Raw genomic sequence first — 21,341 nt, 5'->3', positions numbered from 1 at the left:
TGATTATGTCTCTTGAAACATTAAATTATTTTTGTATGAATAGAAAGTAGTTTCAATAAAATCCGCTGGGAGTTAATGCCCATGGCAATAAATTCAAAACGAGGCAAGTGATGTTCGTGACGTAATTTATGAAAAGGTCTATAGCGCTCTGCAATACATACGTCATAATTATTACTTTTCACTTTTTTTGACATTTGTACGAGTTGCAATCCCACAATTCAACGTGGCTCAATTAAAAATACGTGCAAGCTGTTATATATCTTTTGTCAAACGATGCAATTAACGTGCAAAAGAGATTGACGCAAAGGTTGATGGGATTGGAACTCGTACGTACAAACACATCGAGAGTAATGATTATGTCAAAAATGAAATCTATTTTTAGATTCAGCGCGGTGCGCTATTGCTTGATACTTTTCTCCAAAATTCTCCAGCGACTTTGAGTATGAAATCGCGTGTGCTTATAAAGAACTTTTCATTTTCTGGCTTAAGAAAATATATTTTCAAATCAAAATTTAACGGATAACAAAATGGAAAATAAACCTGTTTCGTTGGGTTAAATTTAATTTAATTCTCGTATATTAGAAGGATAATATATTCAATACTGATAAGTAGTTAAAATATTCAGAGAAAACTTGAGTTCCACGTTCAAAGTCTTATTTCATCGGGCGAGCCTTAGAATTTCTTCTGATTCAATTTATCAAAGAGATTAAAAGACTTTAACGACCAATTACCGACAGATTTGACTCTTGTTTTTCTTTATACCTTTATGCATCAACTAACAGAGCTTCTTGACCAATCTCAATTACTGAAAAGCCATATCAACAATGGCCCCAGGGGTGTACTAAAGCAAAATGGGTTAGGAGGATGCGCCGCTGATCAGGGTACCTTTTTTCACCTCCATGAGTCCCAGGTACTCTCGAGTTCTTAATAAACGTACAGTAACAAATAAACATACAGGGTTGAAAATGGAGGCATAAAAATCTAATTGAAGGGTCTTTTCAGGTTAGGTTAGGGGGTAAATAATGGTTATTCTGCTTTCATTTGACGAATAGGTAAAACCTTCATAGTCAAAGAAAGGAATTTAGCCTCAGAAGCATAAGTAGAGACTTGAAATTGAAGAAAATCTTTGTCAAAATTAATAAACGTACATGTACGTTTATTAGGCACCCGAGAGTAGGGTCGCAAAAACACCAAAATAGAAAGATTAGTCCCTCGTAGGGTGTCTTTTTTGGAAAATTTGGGTAAAAAGTAGAAAGTTTTGTAATTTCATTCCCATTCAGGGTCACTTTTGACTCAAATTTTGGCAAATTTTTCCAAAAAACCAGTCCCACATAGGGTCCATCGAACCTCAGCGGAGCATCCCCGTCGGTCGGCAAGGGTAGTACCCCCCCCCGGATAATAGCATTCCATCACTTGTCGCTTTTGGGAATAGCTGTGAACAACTCGGAACAACTCAATGTTGCGCCAAGAGCTCCTCCGTACTACTTTTTAATTTTACTGTGATTTGTTTGTCATTCGAAGAAAATAAATTTATGCGACGTGAACAAAATTTTAAAAAGACATTAAATAGATCTAAACCCTTGATCTTGAAAACAAGATTCTCAAAAAAATTTTAAAAATAAATTTCGATTGTTTTATCTGAACGATAAATATTGTGAAGTGTGTTGTGAAAATCATTTATTTTAAAACATCTCGTGATCTAACCATGGAAACTATAAACCATATTATTTATTTGCAATCTATATATTAGATTTAGATTTATTCTAGCATTACTAGTTAAAAGAGTTATAGCTCGGCATTTTTTGGCTTAACTATTTAATCAACTAAACGAGTTCATTCAAACCAAATTTAATTACCAAAAAGGCAAATCAACAATGCAGTCCAACATTTGTCTGTTTTGGGAATAACTCGGAACAACTCGTAATTTTGGAAACTCGTCAATTTTCAGTACAAGCCCCTGAAAACAAGATTCTCAAAAAGTTTTCAAAAGAAATTGCAGCTGTTTTATCTGAAAGATAAAATACCTTAACATATATTTAGAGGTGCAGTTTTCAAACCCCTGGTAATTAGGTCTCCCGTTCATTAAAATTTCCAGACATCCTAAATACTAGGCTCCTGAAAGTAAGCTCATCGTAAACCTAATATCTAATGAAGTGAAGTATACTTTAATGGGATAAATTTTCGCGGGGATTAATTTTCGCGGATTTCGCGGATTTGGGTGTCATCCGCGAAAATAAGTCCCATTGGAAATTTGAAAAAGACCCATCCGCGAAAATTAGTTTCTGCGAAAAATTTGAATTTTTTTTGCAATCCGCGAAATTTCAATTTTATCGCTTTTTTTTTTTTCTACATGAGGCAACCCTCGGGAAAGGTCAAATCCTCAATATGCTTGTTAGCAAAAAATCGTTTTCCTCAAAATTTTCTTCACAAATTTACAAACTTGGAAGAGGTATTGGAAAATTTTTTATCTAAAGTGATTGCTTATTGTTAAAATCTTTTCAATGCAAGAGGGTAATCCAACTGGCTTGAAATTAAACATTTAAAAGGATATGTAAGATTTTTTCCCAAATAGGCTGTGAAAATTTAGCTTCGCACCATGGAAGTTCAAATTCAACTTTTGATAGTTGTAATACATATCTCCTCGCCCTATTCCAAAACACTCTCTTATTACTTGAAAAAAAAACCTTAATTTTCCTGGAAAAATATCATTTCAATGTTTTGACCCTTTTCAAAAATTTCAATTTGTACCCCAATCCGCGAAATTAAATCCCCGCGAAAAATCAGGAAATCCCTCATCCGCGAAAATTAATCCCCGCGAAATCTTAAAATTTCGCGGATGAGCTCAACCGCGAAATTTAATCCCCGCGAAAATTTATCCCATTAAAGTATTCTTCATGAAACTTCAAATTCAATGGTTTTCAATGGAGGGGAAAAGACCTCTCGCTCATCTCATCCTCAAACTCGAGATATCTCATTAAAGTTTGTTCCTAATTCATGACACCATCAATTTGGGAGGGGTTTACCCAATGAAGTGTAAGCCCGAAGGGCTAGAATCGAATCTTTAACCTTTCTCAGGCAAGAAAAAGTGAAGCCGACGGATTGAATCTAGCGATTCCTGTGTTTTCGAGTGAGATCTTTTTCGAGATTTAGGTGTAAATTTTCAATCTATCATTTGTGTAAAAAAACAGGCGGCAAGGCCCTTCGGGCTTATACTTCATACTTCCGGCTTTCAGGCTATAAAACGAGTTAAAACGTTATGACTTTGGTTGTATCACAGTAAAGAATAATTCACAAAACTGAACGATCTTATTTTTAATACCAAGTATATTTTGTTTAATACTTTTTTTTTGTAAAAAATGAAAAATTCTAACGCGTACAAAAAACAGGTAACAGAAAAGAAATATTACATAAAAATATCGAACAATAAGATTTTTAATTTATATTAATGATTCGTTATATATAAACACACACATTTCCTAATAAGTAGAAGCTGAAAGAAAATATTTTGAAATACTGACATAGATATCTTGATTTCTAATCTTAAAGAAATGGATGGCCTAAGTTACAGGGTGTTAAAATGTAAATAATCTTCACAGGTTCTCAGGTCTGTCCACACAGGCTGGGAAACATCTCTAAATGACTTGTTCTGTCTCAGTCGATGGGAAAAAATTAAATAACGATATCAGAAAGATACTTAAAAGTCACAGGTACTTGTCAAGTTCAAGAGTTCTTTTAGATTAGAAACCAAGAAAAATTTTTAAATAAAAAAATAACGATATTTTTAAATCAATCATGTGTTAAGTCAAAAGGGTGAAAATAAATATACATCTAATTCGTCAAATTCAAAAACAAAACAAAAGTATAAATTCGCTCAGTTTAAAAAGATTTGAGCACTTACAAATTAACATCGTTTCAAGTTTGGTAAAATATCTCCTTCAGGCTGCTTGATTCCTAATTCTTTTTTTAATTTCTGCCTAGAATAGGTTGATTTTAAAATCCTTTTCGTTCAAAAGTATTGAAATTCATCCTTCTTTCCAGAGCTCTAGTTTTAGCTTTCTCTTTTACCCCAAATTCCCCCTTTTCCATTTTATTTTGACTATTGCAGTATTGAAACGTCTCCAAATGGGGGGGGGGGGGGGGCTCTTACTTAAAATAACCTTAGCTTTGTCTCCCCGTTCGAATTTTTAGAGACGTATTTTGATCTATCTAAGACCCGTACTCATTAGTATTCAATCTTGGCTTGGCTTTCGCTAAAATGAAAACTGGAAACAATCACTGCTAACAGTTTAAAAAATGGCACAAAATAACTTAAAAATAAAATTCTTAATTACGTTCAGTTTCTACGTTTATAGTTAAAATTCAAAATTTTATCTCCTATATCATTTTAGTTGATTTACTTATATTATTAAAAAAAAAACATTAAAAATGCTATAAGTACAGATTGTCCGATGAAGTTTAGAACGCTAATCAGAGGTCTCTAAGATAATCAATGAATAACACTCATTCAGAAATGACTTTGACAGGAAAAGAAAGAGCTAGCATCTCATAATGATAAATTCAAACTCAAAGATTTTGATCAATCAAGTTCAGATCGGCTTATTTCCGGACACAACGAATTTTTCACCTTCCCCGGACAATCAATACTTACTAATTTTACACAAACTTCACTCTTTTTAAGTTTTTTTACGCGCTTATTAATTTCTTTTCCCTTGCAGCTGGATGGGCGTTGGTTGCCATGGAGGCACGTTTAACGTCTTCTTCCGTTGCACGGGATGCCGGGCCAACGTAACTGAGAAATACGGGTAGAAAGACGAGCCCGTGAAGGAATCCCATAATGATTATACCCATGTACATTCGGAAGTAGTAAATCTGTGAACGAGAATAAAAAGAAAGGTGGAATTATTATGAATGAATTTGACATTGAAGTCGTTTATAATAGCTATAAGGGTATAAGTAATATCAGCGTTGTACATGGAAGATAGAAATTATACAGGAATATAATAGTTATACAGTGATATAGATAATGTTGTACGATAAATGGTACTGTTCAGTTTTTCTTCAGATTTCCCTAATTTAATAGACCTTTTCATAAATTATGTCACGAACATCACTTGCCTCGTTTTCAAACAATTACCATGGTGATTATGTCGCTTTAGACATTAAATAATTTCTTTTGAAAAGAAAGTACATGTTTTTTTTTAATAAGCGCCTGCCCCTACATCAGGCTCGCATTATGCTTAGCATTCTATTGTTTTCAAACAATAGAGCCATTGTTTAGGTACCCAAAACTGAGCCTGCATATGCTTATAAACGTTATGCTTATAAAAGAAAAAAACATGTACTTTTAATAAAATCCACTGGGAGTTAATCACCATGGCAATAATTTCAAAACGTGATGTTCGTAACGTAATTTATGAAAAGTATAGTGAAGCATGCCTTAGGAAAGATGGATGGAAAAGTTTTTTAAGGGGGAATTCAATTTGGCGGATGAATAATATTTTTGGTCCAAAAACGCTATCAAATAAGAAAAGACCTGTTCTAAGGCCTGAAATAGCACACATTTAGGGAATGAATGCAATAATTTAAATTTCACAGGAATTTAATTCGGCAGATGGCGGGAAAAAATGAATTTTGTGGGTTTCGGCCGATTCCAAAATTTCTTCCCTTTAAGGTAATGAGCTTTTTGCTTCTTATTTATAGACCAAGTTTCGTTATTATAGCAAAGGTTTATCCAAAAAGGTAGTGGATATGACACAGAGCCAAAAATTCCCTTCGAATTCTTTCCTCAATTTTTTTACCCTAAAACTTCCGATTTTCAAAAATCGGGCGGCATCAAAACGTCATTCGAACAAACTCGGGTTCGACCGACAAAAAGTGCAAAGGTTAGCTTCTAGCCATTTGCAACCAATTTATGTAAAGAAAAGAATATCGAATTTGATGATAAGAATTTGATACATTATCGCGTGATGTGTGTGGCATTTCTTATGTGGGCCTTTTTCTCTCTTTAGTGCTTTGGGGGTCAATCAAACATATGACTTTGTAAATATAAAAACATGTTTAAGCTTGATTTATTTGTCATGTTTGAGGTTGATAGATATTCTGTTTCTTTGTACAGATACTTTGTTTATCTCTCGACTGGTCGTCAAAATTTCAAACCCTTTATAAGATTTACTATAGTTTGAGCATTTATGCAACAATAGATTCAACTTCTTGATCAATCTCTGATAAGCTTCCAGATGATGGCATTCTTTCTTTTAAAATAAAAACCCATTGGAATCAGTGGTCAAAGCAAATCTTTCATCACAGACGGAAATGGTTTTCAAACAATAAATCTGGCCAGATTCTTCATGTTTTATGGAAATTTTGTTGAATTCGGAGACGGAAAAGCCTCTTTTTGTACCTCGCTGAGACAGAAATCCGTTTGAAACGGAAAAACTTTGAACACTGTGGAATCTGATAAGATTTATCTTAGTTTGAGCATGTTACATTTTAGCAACGATAGATTCAATTTCTTGATTGGGCCAATCTCACGAGTGTCAGAAAATAAAACAAAAATAAAACCCATTGGAACAGGTCATATTTCAAGAAAACATACAGGCATGTTTAAAATGTTGACACTCACCTCAAAAAGCTCGGATTTCGAAAACCACAATACGAAGACTCCAACGAACTTTGTAATAGTGATACCGCTTAATACCTAAAACAAAAGAAGAATAAAACCTTTTTTTATAAGCAACTACAATTTTCGGGTCACACATTCTGGCTATTTTCTTATATTTTTTAACAACCCTGATATTATACTACATTATGCTTTTTGGGTCAAAAGCTATCGTTTGCAATGGTTAAATTATCTAAAAAGCTTTTAATTACGAGATGAAAAATTAGACCAACATAGTTGCTTATAAAAAATTGTGTTAAACAAGTTGTCAATTTTTCTTTGAGAGTTATTTAAAGTGATGAAACATGTATCCAAGACAAACATAGGGTGAGGTTATAATTACAAAACCTTTTAGCATGACGATAACAAAAGAATCGGTAACAAGATCACGAGATGACATGAAAATATCAAATGTTATTGAGTAACAAAAACAAACGGAGATTGCATGAGATTTCAACACCTCAAGCCAAACCACAAAAAATTTTTGTTGAGATTTCAAATATAAGAATGTGGCATTTCATAATGTTTGCCCCAGATTGATAGGGAAGAATTTCTGAAAGATGCACATCCTAAATGTTGCGACAAGCCTCTAATACATAGCCATAAACAGCACATTTGAAAATTACAAGCTCTAAACTTGATGATGGGTTCATCAAAACATCATATAAGATTTTGCAAAAATATAAAAAATACTTACACTACTACCAACAGTGCCCAGGGCATCTTCTGCTCTCTTGACACGTGATGAATAAGGACTGGTACTAAATGCCCGGCCAATGTGCGCACAAAATTCCACTGATATACCAATAGCCATCATAAGATTGACCAATGACACTGCGTTCAAGCTTATATTCCAGAGGTACATCAACCCCATTAAGTCTACAACAATCATGGCAACCGTCACAATAATACAGAAAGCTAATCCAAAGTTGAATCCCATAAGCAAGAAGGTGACAGCAAACACACCAGATGCGCAGATTAATAAATCTTTCCAAGTGTCACTGACAATGGTTAAATATTGTTCATAAAACACGTAGAAAACACTGTATGCGAAAACATCGTGGTTGATACGCTCTGTCATGTTGCTAGCCAATTCACGAGCATATTTCATGGAGTGTGTGAATTCATCTGATGTTGTTGATACAGTATGATAGGTCATAAAGTAGGAAGCATCCACACTATATTCTCCATCGACTGGTGCGTTCAATTTAACTGCTCCTCCGTAAGCTGCATGACCTCCTTTACTACAATCTTTAGATGGATTATCTTTTAAATATTGTTGCAAAAATTTCCTGAATTCAGCTGGTCGTGGTCTCTGTGCTGATTCGTTTTTCGGTAAACAAGAGGTACAATTCCTCCATTCTAATGGATCTGTTGCTGGACAGAAGTTCATGTTAAGTGGAGTGCTACCATTTCTTAAGCGACAACATTTGACGTCAGGGTCCAACCACGAAAAGTAATCATCAAGCCAAGATGAAGCTGGCAATGCTACTGATGTATAGTTGGGATTCAACGAACTGAAAAACACTTCTCCAAGTAATGAGTTACTATTACAGCCTGAAGAGCCACACAATAAGTTCTGATTTTCAACCTTTGAGTAATCAAATCCATCTTTGACTACGAAGTATACTGGGGCACCAGTTTTCAAGTATGTTGACAAGTTTCCAAAATAATTCATTAGGAAAGAGTCTCTAGGTAGAGCAATGGTTTGAGAAATTCCAAGACTGAGATTTGTAATGAAACAGGCGCTGATTCCGAGATAGATGGAGAACACCAAGATCTGAAAATAAAATTGAATACATTTTGGGTCAGTGAAGTCTCAATAAGATTATTCTTTGAATTAAATATATTACTTGGCTAATGATTATGAGTAATGAGCAACAGTTATTGCTGTATAACTGGAAATAAACAATACCAAATAGGCCAGTAAAATGTCTGATAAAGGCAATAGCACTGTGATCATTTTTATATTAGTCATGGAATGTCTTCTAATATAACTTAATTTATTTATTAAGTCCAAGTCATATTAGGACATTCCTTAATTCACAGAGATAAAAATCAGAAGGATTCCAATGAGACCAGGTACGGAAGTGAATTCAATGAAAGTTGGACCGTGAAAGTTGGAAATTGCTGCAGAAAAAGACAATCAAGATACTTACAACGGTAACTCTGACTGGGTATAACATAAGAGTGGGTGCATAAATTTTCTTGACAATAAAGTGTAGAACTCCTCCTTCACAACATTCTTCACTGTTTGGAGCATTTTTATCTCCCGATGCACAACACAAGATGTCATAACGGCTGTTATCTTGTCTCTTTTTGTCCAACGTTACCACAGCAACCAACATTGTCATTTGAAGAATAAAGTTGAAAAATACAGCAAAGCATGCAAAAACGGCGAATGTATGAACTGCAGGCATAGTTGAAAGGGCACCTGAAAAAGAAAATCAATATCATTTTCAAATAAACCGTTTCATTTTAGATACATTCTGGATACAACATTTTTTATTCATAAACCCTTAAAAAAGGAAATTCCCTTATTGAGTAAAGAAAAAACTTTGTTAGAAATATAATTGTCTCAGCCATTGTTGAGCACACAAAAAAATTCATGAGATAATAAAAAATTGCCACAATCAAAACTTACCGAAACCGAATGCAACAGATTCAGAGAGGGAAGAAAGAAGCATGCTTGGACCCACAACACCAACAACACGTCCAACTTGTTCTGAGGTATTTTCAGCTGGCAATCGGATATCACGTTGAAGAGCTTGAACTAAAATAAAGATATTATCCACACCAACAGCAAGAACCAAGAAGGGAATGACTTCAATGATGATCAATGTGGCTGGTGTACCAAAGTATGAACAAGCCCCCAATGATGCGGCAACAGAAAGCAAGACAATCAAAACACCAATGATACCAACTGTGATTTTTGCATCAATCTGAAAATAGAGAATAGTGTTGCATAACATTAACTGAGAAATCAATCTAGAAGAAAAACCTTATTCTTAAATTAAATCTACAAGTTGAAATCTTTTAAGACCTATCAAACCTAGATCAAAACTATGTATGTATATAAATTTCCTCAAATATTTTCTTTCCTCAAAAAAGATTTTTTATACTCACCAACATACGACTAAGCGATCGAAATTGTCCTAGACCAACAGCGATATACAAAAACATAAGACAGTAACTGATAGCAATCGTAAGGACGTCAGATTCACTGGCACGTGTGATTTCATCTTGAATTGATCTTTCACTTGTGTATGCTATGGTAAGATTAGCACTCAACTCCGGATCTTGCTCCCATTTTTTAAGGTAATCAATAAACACTTTTTCCCATGCTTCCGCTTTCTTATTTTTACTTTCATCTCTGTGATTGTTGACAACAAAAGTAATGATGAGTGTTGTCGCAGTGCTGTAGTCATCGCCCTCAAAACCGCCAAGTGCAAGTTTAGGAGTGACAGGTCCACCAAATTTACCCATGCAAGGTAATTTCATGTGTGGTTCCAATTCCATGGCAGTTGGGTTTCTGTAGACATAAGAAATTTGCTTTACATTATTATGTATGAAAGAAAAACTTGATTTTCCCATAAATCTTAAGTTAAAATTGAGGGAAAAATTAATTTGAATTTCTATGAAAGACTTCATCTAATTATATGGCGTTCCAAAAATTGAACTTCATTTCAATTTCATACAGTTTTATAAATGCACTTGTGAAAATTGGCATAATAAAGACTTACTTGGTACAACCAGAAAATTGGTCATGCCAATCAGCAGCACGTGAACCAAAACCGGCAGAACAGTCTGAATCCATATTAGTTATACACATGTTTAACTTTTTGGCATCCAATTGCCAATACTGAAGAACGCTCATGACAGCACAATCTTTATTATCAGGGTAGAGTGGTTGATAGCAGATGTCATTCAAAGCAACTGTTTCTCCATTGTATTCAGCAGTAAGATTCATCAGATCAAGTTGAAGATCAAGAACCTGAAAAGTGTATTTTTAATAATGTTATATTGTTTGTTTTTTAAGTTTGATTTATTGTTACTATTGAAAAATAGTAATGAGATGGAAGTAAACCTTGGCTTGATAGCATCGCTAGAAAAGAGATATTGGTTTTCAAAGCCTTTTGAGAAAAGAATATGATACTTACTCGAAAAAGCATTTCTTTAGTCATGATCCCAGAAAAGTTTGTTGGAGATGAAACTTGGTATGGATAGAATTCTTCTGTATTATTTTTTACAGTGCTGGTGATGATAACCTGTTCTGTACGATAGAATGGGGTGAATTTTTCATCATAATAGCTCTTCTCCATTCTTGCCTGGGTAGTTGGTGACGACCATAACTCAACTGGGTTTGTGATGACTGTAAATTTCAAGAGTCCCAAAGAGCAAACAAGAATAAAGAAGAGTGAAACAAGAATGACTTTCCATGGATGACTGGCACATAACGTTCCCCATTTCTGGAAGATTTTCTGCAGAAATTCCTCAGCTTTGATTCCCAAACCAACACATTTTCCAGGGTTTTGCTGATAACCACCATACAAGGCTGTAGTTGAATTGTGATAGCCTGATCCATTAGAAGATACCGATCCACTGTGCACAGCATCAGCGCGTGCCTCAAGAGAAGAATCACGAGATCGAAAGATTTCAAATACACTAAAAGCAAGAAAAACAAAGACCCAAACAAGAAGCACAACACCAGTGATGAAATAGGTTTCTCTGATTCCCATGATGTATTTGATTGGTTTTGGTTGTGGCGGGGAAGGAGGAACAGGGCACGAAGGTTGACAATCTTGACAAGAGCAAACAGTACTGTTTTTATCACTTGAAATAGCATAGGTTTCATTGCATCCAACCATATGTGCGTCATGGTTTTCAACACCTGACACATTGAGTCCAATATTAAACATAATATTAAAAGGAGCTCCATTTCCAGGTGTTCCAACAAATTTCAAGAATTTTTCGGTTGTACATAACTTGGCAGTTGTACCACACATCAAATCCATAACTTTTCCATTGCTTCCAGGAAAAGTGACATCCTTGCAAGAGCCATAAAGATCATTTGCATACTTATCAGAAACATAATAAGTAGCCATTCCATAGGTATAATCCATAAATTTTGATTGGTTTGGTGAACAAGTGAAGTCACACCACATGTTATAGAAGTTCTTAGAGCAAGAGGGACATCTAGAGAACAAGGTGGCTGCAGTCTTCAAATTCTTTTCCAATGATTTAAGTTGACCAATACCACAACAGCCAACAGTTTCATTAATTCCATGAGCAAGATGTGGGCATGTTTCTGCAAGAATTTTATAAGATTCTTCTGAAAAGTTTTTAGCAGGTCCATTGTAAGGGTTGACAATTTCTGTTCCTGGTGCCATCTGACCATACATGACACAATAGCCATCTTTTCGAATATTGGTTTGAGCCAAGACCTGAAAAATAACAAATAAAATTATTATTAGAATTTAATTGACCTAATTTTTTAAAATCAATTGATCAAACTTAGCAGAAAGTTATTGATTTTGAATTTACTTTTAAATAAAACTTTAACTTTTAAATTTTAACCAGATTTTAAGGTTTAAAAAATTTTCTATTATTTCCAGGCAAATGGAAAAATGAGTGGAAACTTTTCTGAAAATCAAAAATGGGCGAATGATTAAATTGGTCAAAAGTTGTGTGAGGAATACGAAAATGCACAGGTCCCATGCTCAATGCATGTAGAGATTCAGAGACCCTTCTTTAAATGTTTAATAAAAATCTTTGCTGATGTCTTCTTCTTATACTCGCTCTTTTGGTATCTACATTTTAACTGTGTTGTTTTAAAAGGCTTTTACTTGAAATCTGTCCTTTTGGAGCTTGTCTAGAAAGGCAACAAGCAAGAAACTCATAATACATTGCCACATCACCATCTTTTTAAATTCCATCTTTTTAAATTCCACCGTTTCAATTTTGCATCCTCCGATTTAGAAAAAATGTTACAGGTGTCTTAGATTTCTTTTTTGTTTTCCAGAAGACTTTTATTCTCGCAAAAGCTGGTTTATAGTCTCCAATAAAACTCTACAAGTTACACTAGAGCAGGGGAGGTTTAAACAATTGATGGAGGTTTGGCCCATCTTAAGTGGAATGGTGGTATTTGATTGCGGCCAACCTTGTTAACTGCGTATTTATCAGCTTTTTTATGCTTACTGATAGTGCTAGATAATACCCTGGCATTGGTTACTGTTTTTCGAACGCATAAGATTACGTAATTCAAAACAAAACGTCAGATTTCATTTGTTTCTGGGTTTGAAACCATTGCATTGCAGTGTAACTTTATAAGGGCAGACTTTTTTATGACGTATTGTTTTGAGAAGTTCCTTGTATCAGCCAACACCAGGGTATTCTCTGGCGTCAATCAGTAATGTAAACAAAGCCTGGGATATCTGGACGATGAATAGTTGTTTAGGAGAACGTGATATATTGAATACTAAGTTGGTCTAATTTTGACACCCTTCTTTAGAGGTAGAAATAATAGGAAGGTCAGAATCACTGATAGACAAAAGATTTATTCCTCTCTCATCACTAAGCAAAGAAAAATAGTTTCAATCAGTGATTCCGACCTTCCCATAGGCGTATATCAATAATATGTTCCGTTTGCGTCATAAATATCCCCAAATTCAGTTGGTCGGTCGGTAGCAAATGTTGTCGAATTTTTTATATTTAATAAATCCCAAAGAATCCAGTTGGCAAAAAATATAATCTCTTGCCACCCTGTTTAAATTTGCTATAATAAATCCAGTGAAATGCGTTGACCTTAAAACTGGACCTAATTTACGGCCCTCCGAGGTATATACCATGAGTGGTCCTAAATCCCGCAGGAAAAAAGTTCAGCCAAATCTCCCACATTTTCAGGATTTTCTCCTGCATCTCTAAAAATTTTCGACCTCCCTTAAAAAATCATTCAGATTTTGAAAAAGCGGCATGGCAAAATTTCCTGGATTTGAAAAATTGGGACAAAAAAATCCCTGATTTCCCTTGATTTCCTGATTTTCCGATTCAGAAAAATTGGATCATCAGGAAAATTTTTTCTGACTTGTGAAGCCTCTCACTCATTTTTTCAAAGCGAAGTTGACAGCTGTGCATTATTACGACTGGGCCGACTCCAGTTTTATGTTTTGAAGGTGAGTTGGTCAAGCGATGTGAACAGAGCATATTATTTGATGGTCGCCAAATTATTCCTACTGTATCTCTAAAGAAGGGTGTTGAAATTAGAAGAAGGGTGTCGACATTAGAGCAACTTATAGTAACAAATAACTCCACATACACCCTCCTCTAGAGGAAAAATCGCCGATTTCAGAAATGGGTAAAACCAATGCGCTTGCAATGGTAAAATTTATAAGATGCAAAAAAATTACCTTATAACTGTAATAGGCTAAAAAATATTACCTGGCTTCCAGCATAGAGTAGTACCATAAATTTGAACAAAGTAATCATTCTGTATTTCATATCTAGAAGGAAATAATCAATTGACACAATCCAGTTTGAGTTTATAAAGATTTTTGGGTCGAATGGGTGGTTCGACTCAACGACAAGTCCTGAGTGCCTTGGCAAAAAACTTTGCACTATGTTTTCATATTTCGCATGTAAAAACGCAATCTTTGATATAGTCTGTGCGTGGTTGAACATCTAAATAAAGTCTGTAAAGATTAACAAAAGGTTGATTAATTTGTTTCTGTTTTAATCCGTTTTATCACATTTAAAGATAATTTTTACAGTTCTCATTCTCTATAAAAGTTAGTTGACATTCATTAATATTCAAAATGATATGAAGCACCATGTTAACTTCATTTTACTGATTACGAGTTGAAACACTAATGAGCAATAATTTACAGACCCTAAAGCAGTCATTTAACAGACTAGCGCATTCTTCGGACCTCGTACGATTTTTGTTTTGATTTTGCTCCCTAAGCATTGTGGGAGAGGTCATATGACATCATCCTTTTCGCGCGGGAAAAAAACTCTAAGCTTCGCGCACCAAACACAACACAATCAGAATTTCAAAATTCAGAAAAGACACAACTTGCAGATGTCTAGAGAAATCATGTTATCCCTTAGAAAAACATTTCCTCATAAACTTTGGATTATAATTCATTGGTTATCTAAGACAACAATATGGCGCGATCTTTTGAAAATATATCTTACGATTTTTCTTAGCATATAAGAGAACCACGGATATTTTAGTAATATATTGAATATTTCATAACAAGCGAATTCTTCATTAATGATTCATCTATTCAACGTAGAATCAACTCTACTTGGCCCAGTGAGCAACATGTAAAACTTCCCCTTTCAGAGGGTTACAAAAACCATAAATTATAGCAATTGAGTCTCTGAAAGGGTCCTAAAAGTAAGCAACATGATCAAATCGACTCCCTCAAAAAAGGATGAGCATACATAATTCTACTATGTATCGTCTAACATAATTCTCAAAACGGATAAAAGTTTCGGGCTAAACATTTTTGGAAATACAGTAGTCTATCATTATCAAAGGGTTGTAAGAACGTCAAAAAATGGGTAGAACTTTCCTCAAATTTCTCAAATTCAGTCTCTCTCAAAGGGTCGATTTTCGAATATTCCACTACGAATATGAGTCACTTCGGGGTCACTTCGCAAACCTATTTAGTATCAAGCATAGTAACCCCTACCCCGGGTGTGTCATGTCCCCGTTATAAGTATCTATTGATTTTTTTCTACATTACTAAATCCGCCAACTCCAAAGTCGCCAAATTTTCTTTTTGCCAAATTTTCTTCCCTCATCAAGATACTCTGTATAACCTGTGTGATTACCCAAAACAAGTGCCACACCTCCACAAATGCGGGAAAGTGAATTCTAAAGCATGGCGTAGCGGATGCACCCAATTATGAATTATAGTATCTTATGTTGGTTGTTATCGCAACTTCTTGTATAAACATGTATCAATTACTCAAGTAATTAGCAATCAATTTCCAGCTGTATGATAACGATCATCATTTAAAAGCTAATCACCATAGCTGCAAAACTCTCGGGCGTTTAATTCTAATCGATTTCTAATATTGAAAGTATCTCAAAAATTCGAAAAGTAAGGTTACATCAGAGTATACACGTTTTTTTGTAAGCAAGTGTCTGTCTTTGGTCAGGCTCGAGTATGCTTAAGCTTTCAAACCATCCAGGTATACCATATGCTTATTATATGTAGTAAAGTAAATGGGAGACTATATGCACTACAGTACAGTACACTACAGTATACAGAGATCACCATCATAAGCTAGTACTCAGGCTATAATAAGGGAAAAAAGCTAAGAAGGGTACTAAGTGTAATCACTTATTCAACTATAAGGTGTACTTTTATAAGCTTTCAATTTTCTAAACATTTAATTCGGCCTCCCCCTCCGCCATTCAATGTTGCGTCAATACGCTGTCAACATTTATTGAGGGAAGAGGTACCTCTCAGCCCCCGGTGAAGCTTTTTAATATGGGGATAAAAATTTTATTGATCTAAAGTAAAAAATTCCATTAGGGATGGTTTTGGTGTGCCATTTTTAAACATTGAATTTCGAATCGAATGGGAATGAAATCAAAGTAAATTTCCCAGGTGGGGCGGGGTTCCAATGGGTCTGTGACACAGGGGTGTAATCATACTTTCCTGTTTATGATTGGAGTCAATTTCGTATCCACTTTAAAAGTCATTCCAATTTGAAAACAAATTCGATCACGGACACGGGGGGCACTGACCTTGACCTCGACCTTGACGTCCGACGCGGGCGTGCCGCTGGATGGAGTTCGAAAAGTTGGTCCTGTCAGATACACATCCTGAAAATTAGTAGATTTGGAACCCTGTCAGATATCTTCAGAGCCTAAAAGAGGGATCCTGACCAGCGGTACGTCCCACACCCAATTTTGTCTAAGTGCCCCCCGGATCACGGATCACTCTGTATTCAGTTTGAATGCTTCTATGCTAATGCTACAGATTAATAAAGTGTGCAAGAAAGAATCAAAATTGTGTCAAGTAGATCCCACAATAAAAACCAACAGCTACTTACTACAAACGAAACTACGAAACTTTGTATTTAAGAATGAGATATGAGATATACATAGTCATTTAAAAACTGCCCTATGCGGCTCTCTATCATCCTTAGTTATTAATTTTTTTAACATAGCACAGTTTTTTTTTCGGTTTTGACTTTGTCTGAATTCATTCATTACTTTGGCTAAAGCTTTCACAACATGAGAGAGAGATCTCATAAATCCACAAACAGATAATAGGGAAATTTGTTTTAAAAATATTATCAAAGGAAACTTTTAAACTTTCTTTCATACATACATACAGACATAGCGTGACATGAGGTTAGTCTCCAACCAAATCCTGGTAACTCGACGCACGACACGTATTCGCTTTATTTGAGACGGACGTGGCTACGTAAGAGGATCTGCCTAGTTTGACAGCTCTTTTTGATGATTTTTTCATCCAGATCTTGAATGTTTTGGATAAGGAACTTTGTCAGCTACAGTAGGACCTCCACATTAGCGGAGACTTTAAAAGGCCGACACCACTGATTAGCAGACAAAATGTTTTTATTCGGCCGTTTCCTAGCCATATCCTTATTGATTCTGAATAACAGACTTCTACAAAAAACCGCTCGATTTCGTTAGTGGATGTCAGCAGCCTAAATCCTTATAAAGAGTTAATTTATGCCCAGAGTCTCTAAAATGCAGAATTTTTTAATTAGCTGACACTAACCTGTCTCCCCAACTCTGTCCGCTAATTAGAGTTTACACTGTAACCACATTCACTGTATCCACAGAGAGCGCAGTGTTAGAAGAATCGATCGCCACGTTCGCGATTTCAACACATCTTTTTGACACAAAATGAAACGAACTCAGAGTCTAACACCCTAAATAACACCCTTATTTATTTTTTAAATCATTTCAGAATAAGCAGCATATTTTCATTTAGGATTTTATCCGGTTATACCAGTTCCCGTTCCTGTTTCATTTATGTTGATGACTTATATTAACTGATTCATTTATTTTTCCTTTTACGTAAGGTGGCCATTTTGGTTTTCAAATTTGGATTTTCAATGGGGAGATTAAATATGACCTATAAGAAGTCTTTAAACGGCTCTCGTATAACAGTGCCGTATAAGGGACCTCAGCGGCAGAACATTATCTCAAAGTATAATCTTTTCTATAACTATCCTTATTTCCATTTAAACAATATTCAATGGCGAAAGGACGAAATGATCGGTAAAAAAAAACAGAAGAAAAGACACAAAAAGTGCACTGCACTGCGATAATCTCGTATTCGGAGACGCCCTGCACCACAACTTTTGATTTTACTGATGGGCGTGATACTATCGTGAGCGCTATCAGTCAGAATCATACAAAGCAAAACTAAGAGACTGGGTTTAAGTTAGATAAATGTGGTTGCCTACGTGGTCGTCCTCGACCTCGTCCCTATTGTATCCCAGGCTTTATTTACGTTACTGATTGACGCCAGAAAATACCCTGGTGTTGGGTGATGTGAGTATCCTCTCTTTCTCAAAACAATACATCATAACAAAACTTGACATCATATAACCACACTACAATAATTATCTACCGCTATCAGCAAACATACCGAAAGGACAGCCATAAATACAATTCGTCCAATAATTATACTTTCAAACTACAATCAGTGTATATTGCAAGGTTTCTCTTTGGCAAATTGGCAAGTTTCAAGCTGTTGTAAGGAGAATTTCAGAAAGGGAAAAATATTCTTTCAATTTCACTTCGATGGAATCCAAACAGACCTTTTATCCACGTATTCAAACAATTATCATGGCGATTATGTCCCTTGAGATATTAAATGATTTTTTTAAAGCTTTTTTCATATGCACGTAAAATTTTACTTTAGACCTTACGGGAAATCATTCGTAAGACTGTCTTTTGGGGATTTTCCTGACATTATGTAGAGTTTTTGTTGATTAAGAGGGTCTTACGTGACTTTTCCTCCCGTTCAAAACTTTTTGAACGTAAGTAAGCAAACTCTACATAAGGCCTTAAAACACTACGTAAGCTTAGGGAAATTCCTCACTCTTCAAGGTCTTAAGTAAAATTTTACGTACATGTGAAAAAATAGGAATTAGTTTTAATAGAATCTGCTGAGAGTTAATCACCATGGCAATAATTTCAAGATGAGGAAATTGACGTTTGTAACGTAATTTATGAAATTGGTCTATTACTCCCTTAGTCTACTACTGATTTTTGCGCTTCAAATTTACGATCTTTAAGCTTTTTTCACATGCACGTGAAATTTTACTTTAGACCTTACGGAAAATCGTTCGTAAGACTGTCTTTTGGGAATTTCCCTGACATTATGTAGAGTTTTTGTTGATTAAGAGGGTCTTACGTGACTTTTTCTTCCGTTCAAAACTTTTTGAACGTAAGCAAACTCTACTTAAGGCTTTGAAACAGTACGTAAGCTTAGGGAAATTCCCCACCCTTCAAGGTCTTAAATAAAATTTTACGTACATTTGAAAAAAGCTTTATGGGTTGGGGACACGAGAAGTTTTTTTCACGTTAGTGCAAGGCAACATGCTCCACCCCACCAACACAAGAAAAAAGTGCGTGTCTCATGGTTTCTTTCTTTGTTTCATGGGACAAAAAGTGAGGGAGATACCCACGTGTCCACAAGCCTTGATGGATGGGTGCGAAATAAAACAGGATTATATTTTAAACATATATAAGTCTAATAAGGAGTATATACATTCCAATGGCGTCACCCACTTCAAGACTGTTGTTTAGGGATGTGATAAACCTCACTAATCACCATAACAGACAAAACAAATAAAGATGTCTCTAATCTTCGAAATCAAAAATCGAGACGAGTAAAACTAAAAGTCGAAAATTTCGCCTAAATATTTTTTTTACATTGTGTATAAAAGTTTTTTTCTTCGATCAAAAAAAAGTAGCATCAAAATTTCCCTGAGCGATTATTGTACCATGTCCATCAGTCCCGCACCAGTAAAATAAGAAAATGGTACCCAGAGAGCCACGTACGAGATCGAGGTGTTGTAAAAATTGACACATTTCCAGTACAAACTAAACTAGTCATAGCTTCCACTAAATGCCCCCACATAAAGATCATGTCATGCACTTATAAGGCTTTAATGCTTTAAAGATTAAACATTAAAAAATAATCAGGAATAATTGATTGATTTAATTCTTAATTATTGATTGATTGATTGATTGGTTGATTGATTGATTGATTGATTGATTGATTGATTGATTGATTGATTGATTGATTGATTGATTGATTGATTGATTGATTGATTGATTGATTGATTGATTGATTGATTGAGGCGTTTGCTTGAAAAAAAAATTATATTTCATTATAAAAAAATAAATACTTGAAGAATTCATGCAGCTTGATAACTTAATAAAATTTAATGAAAAGCTGGAAAAGCCTCTCAAAAATATATTTAAAAAGTTATGGTATCATTATCTTACTGATTTTCACATCTCCTGTTTGTTTGTTTTTTCTCCTAGTTTCTTTCTTATAGCAATATATGTCATGATTATTATTCACTAAATAGACCTTAATTCTAATAATGTCGCAGACATCTTAGATTGTAGGCAAAATATATGGACATACGCAGTGAATAAATCCACAAGGTTAACCAATCAGAAATAGCTTGTTTTTTTTTCATTGGCTGCTATATTTCAACATTTCTCTATTGCTACTTTGCCTAATAAACAATAGTCAAGAGGATACTGCGTATAAAATTTATCAAAAAGTTCTGCGCCATCTTAATTTGGGTGAAATAGAAACTCGCTTATCCTAGTTAAGGCCCGGGCTCCACTAGCGTACGCTGTGATTGCACTTCTCAAGCAAAATCTTCTATGTTGTTGGTCAAAAGAAAAGTAAAGGAATGCCATTGTGGTTCATTCAGACGTACAGTCGAGAAAAGTTAAAATGCGCCTAAATTTCTTTTCAAGTGCATAGTCCTTTTTCATGATGCAATCTTTTCTCCAAGCTGATCGCAGCGCAGACAATGAAGAGACGTGCCTTCAAGAAGCTAGACTTTTTGAGTTTATAGCTAGCGATATACTTTCCCTTTATGGTGTTTCTGTATGACTGTCTGTGTACCTAGTCTAATCACCGTTAAATGCCTTCGGGAAGGTCTCTCCTAACTTAGAAAGCCAGAATTTGGAGCTATTTCACCAAACCACTGGAGCGTAAGTTATTTAGGCTATCACAACTGCATGAAAAAGTTTAACGTGCGCATGTAAAGTTTAACGAGCAAACAAACTTTTTTCAGGTTTTTGAAAAAGATTTACCACACTGAAAAGACGTAAAAACACTCTATAAGTGAGGTAAATTATTTTGAAGACCAAAAGAAAAAGTCAACCACGTTTGGATTCAACTTTATGCGTACATTCATCTTTTTTGTACTTTGCCGGTTGTTTTACTAAGTTAAGAAGGACTTTCTCGAGTTACGACCATATGATAGTATTTAAAGCTCAAGAAGCCCTATAAACAATAAAGGTAGTTATCAATAAAATGACAGACAAAAATAAATTAGAGTTTGAACAAAAATATCAAATGTACATTTGAAAACTTAAGCAAATTTCTTTAAAGATTCTGGAAAAAGAATACACCTTTCCCGTAAT

General features: G+C 34.9%; 1 protein-coding gene across 1 annotated transcript; it reads right to left on the bottom strand.

Moving 5' to 3' along the window:
- Positions 1 to 3,306: 3,306 nt before the first annotated feature.
- On the bottom strand, positions 3,307 to 14,278 carry LOC136800105 (NPC intracellular cholesterol transporter 1-like). Its single transcript, XM_067056745.1, has 9 exons — positions 14,096 to 14,278; positions 10,819 to 12,102; positions 10,402 to 10,652; positions 9,785 to 10,190; positions 9,303 to 9,600; positions 8,818 to 9,092; positions 7,356 to 8,438; positions 6,623 to 6,697; positions 3,307 to 4,869 (listed from the first exon to the last, which is right to left on the bottom strand). The coding sequence occupies exons 1-9, from the start codon at positions 14,153 to 14,155 to the stop codon at positions 4,684 to 4,686; spliced, it is 3,918 nt and encodes a 1,305-aa protein (XP_066912846.1). The 5' UTR covers positions 14,156 to 14,278; the 3' UTR covers positions 3,307 to 4,683.
- Positions 14,279 to 21,341: the final 7,063 nt, after the last annotated feature.

This window comes from Clytia hemisphaerica, unplaced genomic scaffold, assembly GCF_902728285.1.
Source record: "Clytia hemisphaerica strain Z4C2 unplaced genomic scaffold, Clytia hemisphaerica genome assembly, whole genome shotgun sequence".
In the NCBI taxonomy this organism is placed as follows: Eukaryota; Metazoa; Cnidaria; class Hydrozoa; order Leptothecata; family Clytiidae; genus Clytia; species Clytia hemisphaerica.
The sequence above is the reverse complement of the archived record's forward strand: the minus strand, read 5'-3'. Positions and strand labels throughout refer to the sequence as shown.